The 2,865-nt window shown below is 48.1% G+C and overlaps 1 protein-coding gene across 1 annotated transcript; it reads right to left on the minus strand.

Annotated features, from left to right (window-relative positions):
• Positions 1 to 228: 228 nt before the first annotated feature.
• LOC109734706 (bidirectional sugar transporter SWEET14) lies at positions 229 to 2,370 on the minus strand. The gene is made up of 6 exons (XM_020293899.4): positions 2,175 to 2,370; positions 1,692 to 1,728; positions 1,390 to 1,600; positions 1,129 to 1,290; positions 921 to 1,040; positions 229 to 837 (listed from the first exon to the last, which is right to left on the minus strand). Exons 1-6 carry the CDS (start codon positions 2,224 to 2,226, stop codon positions 556 to 558), a joined length of 864 nt encoding a protein of 287 aa, XP_020149488.1. The 5' UTR covers positions 2,227 to 2,370; the 3' UTR covers positions 229 to 555.
• Positions 2,371 to 2,865: the final 495 nt, after the last annotated feature.

A 2,865-nucleotide genomic window follows, 5' to 3' on the forward strand; every position in this document is an offset into this window, starting at 1 on the left:
CTTGCTTTCCTCTAAAGAGAAAGAAACTAAACTACTCACATTGCGATCTAAGAGGTGAAGTCATGCTCCTGGAAAAGCGGATTCAGTCCAAGAAATCGTAATCGACGGGAACGTCCTCTCTCACTGAACGCGCATCACCGAAAATCCCCTGATGGGTTTGGGTTACCACCGTCTTCCTAACCATCCAACCACATGTTGGTTCACAAGAAAATTGAATTTTTTAAAACAAGATTATTACGTGGAAGTGACTGGACAGTGGATACTAATGAATACTGGCAGAATAAAATAAGCCTTACGACGAACAACTACGAACAGTAACACTATGCATGAAATGGAAAATTAACGGTGGAACACTTTGCATGCATGCTTTGTCTCCCTAGCTTCTTTGCTCCACCCCTGCCTGTCATGGCTTAACTGGATGCATACTTCCATGACACTACCGGAGCCTGGATGAGCAAAGGTCTCAGGCAAGCCCAAAATAGCTACAGTAGCGATAGTAAACTACAATACCATTTGTGCCCCAGGAGAGGATCTGGCTGCATGGGGCCTGCCTGCCTATACATGCTCGACATTGGTTGCCATGTCTACCTTCTCAACACTGATCTCTTTGGTCTCGCCGCTGGCACAAGCCACGATGTTCTCCTTCGTAGGTGGCTGGACGGCTGCTGGCATGTTGAGCTCGATGGTAGCCGTCGGGCCGAGCTTAGCAACGTTGATGACATGCTCAGGCAGCGGTCTGTCCACCTCCTTTGGCGCCAGCGTGGGCGTGGCGTTGCAGTAGATGGCGTAGAGCCCCATCTGGATCACCCCGAAGGCAAACCCGAGGATGTTGGGAAGCTGCATGTGAATCAACACCAACACTAAAGTCAAATAAAAAGTTTGAGATAGGAATTGAAAGATTATTTGTGTTGTTCACGTACGGCAACATATTTGTCCTTGATGAGGAGCCCATAGAGGAACCAGACGACGGCGCTGACAGTGAGGGAGAGGGAGAGTGAAAAGGGCATGAACTCCACGCTCCGGGTACGCACCACAAGGCGCTGCAATCGTCAAGTCATAGTACACTAGTAAGATTTAATCATGGACCAACAAACTACCACTCTAGAGGGAGTATGCTCAGTTGCTCACGATGATGCTGAGGGGCGCTACGAAGACGCTGACTGAGAAGCCGACGCAGACCCACCCAAGCATGACGACGCGCTTCTCGCCCCCCGCCAGCAGCAGGGTGAGGAGTAGGATGAGGCCAAACACACCCACGTTCAGGAGGAGGAGGATCTTCGCCGTGAATATCTGCATGTCATGCATTTTTGTGTCAGCACAAACCAGTTCACTCAACTGATGAAGATGGGTGGACACATGCATGCATGTGCAGCAGAGTTGTGTGAGTACCTTCGCTTGCTTAGGCGCGTAAGCGAGGTACATGACGATGTAGATGGTTTCGATGATGCATCCGGCAGAGTTTATGGTGATGAGCAGGAGCTCGTCAGACTTGAGCAGCGCGTAGTAGATCCACAACATCGCGCTGAAGAGCGCCACCACGTATGGGACCGACTGGAACCCCTGCGTCGACTTGCTCCGGTAGATCCGGTAGAACGTTGGCCTGCATGCCATGCCCCTCACGCACCATTAGAGACCAACAAGCTAAGCAAGAGAGAGAAACGAAGTTGAGTGTGATCGAAGCTGACTCTTACAGTGGGGCCAGGTAGGTCATGAAGGAGATGACGTTGCCTGCATGGAACCAATACGATGACAGTTAGGCAGCGAGAACAAGGAGACACGTGTACGTACGTTACATGTACAATCCCCACTTAGCGAGCTTTCAGTAACATGTACAATCCTCACTCGCCACCATATCGGATTGGAGCCCTTTAGTTTACATCTTGCTTCCCCTTTTCTCCCCTTTTGTTTGCCACCTCCAACGACTAATGAACTATTCTAGATACAATACTTTACACAAAAGAATAAACAGCGGGGGACCTTCAACAATGTATCCCATGGTGCAGTCCGCACTAACTAGCTATAATGTAATTGTCTTGGATACACAAAATACTTCCCCAAGTAGTTAACGCCTAAGAGTATTAGTTTTGGTAAAACATATTGTGAAACGGGAATGAAAAGAAAATGAAGGCAAATAATAAGAAGTCTTAAAATATACTCATCTATTAGCAGTATACCTAGGAGGCCAAAGGCAAAGGCCCACGGGTGCTGAAGGGAGAGGCCACCCATTGCAAGATTTTAATTAGCTCCGGAGTTGGTGAGGATATCAGAATGTGATAGTTCTACTAAGCTAGCTTGGGTAATAGCTAAGCTTCAAGTTCTACCTCCCTTGAGGTTGGATGGGTTTATATAGTGCTAGCAAGGAAGCCAAAAAGGTGTACATGCCTTATGGTGTGTGACTCCATCGGCACACAGAAACTATTCCTGATCAATCATTGCCATGGGACCGCCTTAAATAAAGGACAAGATAATCATCAACATGCATGACACGAAGTGCCTATGTTCTCGGTACACTCTTTCTCTCCCAATTCCTGGCATGGATATATTAGGGAAAAAGTTTGTACACTTCAAGTTATCCAGTAACGCCAGCTTAGCTACCGCGCCGGAGAGCTATAGCAACCGCTGAGCCACAAAAGGTTAACAACCCCCCCCCCCCCCCCCCCTCCCACTCCCCATTGGCCATGCGTCCAATTAAGATACTCAGACCAGTGTCGAAATATAGCTCCTGTAAATTTCAGATGTTACGACCCAAAATGAACATGAAACATAAAAAAAAATCCTTTGGTAACCATATTTTCCACTGATTCATCGACCCCCCTCCCATCGACGATTCCTCAGGTCTCGTCCTCTCTCATTTGCCGCTTTCGA

This window comes from Aegilops tauschii, chromosome 6 (assembly GCF_002575655.3).
Source record: "Aegilops tauschii subsp. strangulata cultivar AL8/78 chromosome 6, Aet v6.0, whole genome shotgun sequence".
In the NCBI taxonomy this organism is placed as follows: domain Eukaryota; kingdom Viridiplantae; phylum Streptophyta; class Magnoliopsida; order Poales; family Poaceae; genus Aegilops; species Aegilops tauschii.

Coding starts and splice junctions, on each gene's coding strand:
- LOC109734706 (XM_020293899.4), bottom strand. CDS start 2,226: ATGGGTGGCCTCTCCCTTCAGCACCCGTGGGCCTTTGCCTTTGGCCTC. Junction 1,729..2,174: donor CTTTGCCTTTGGCCTCCTAG/GTATACTGCTAA, acceptor GGTTCCATGCAG/GCAACGTCATCTCCTTCATG. Junction 838..920: donor TCAAGGACAAATATGTTGCC/GTACGTGAACAA, acceptor ATTCACATGCAG/CTTCCCAACATCCTCGGGTT.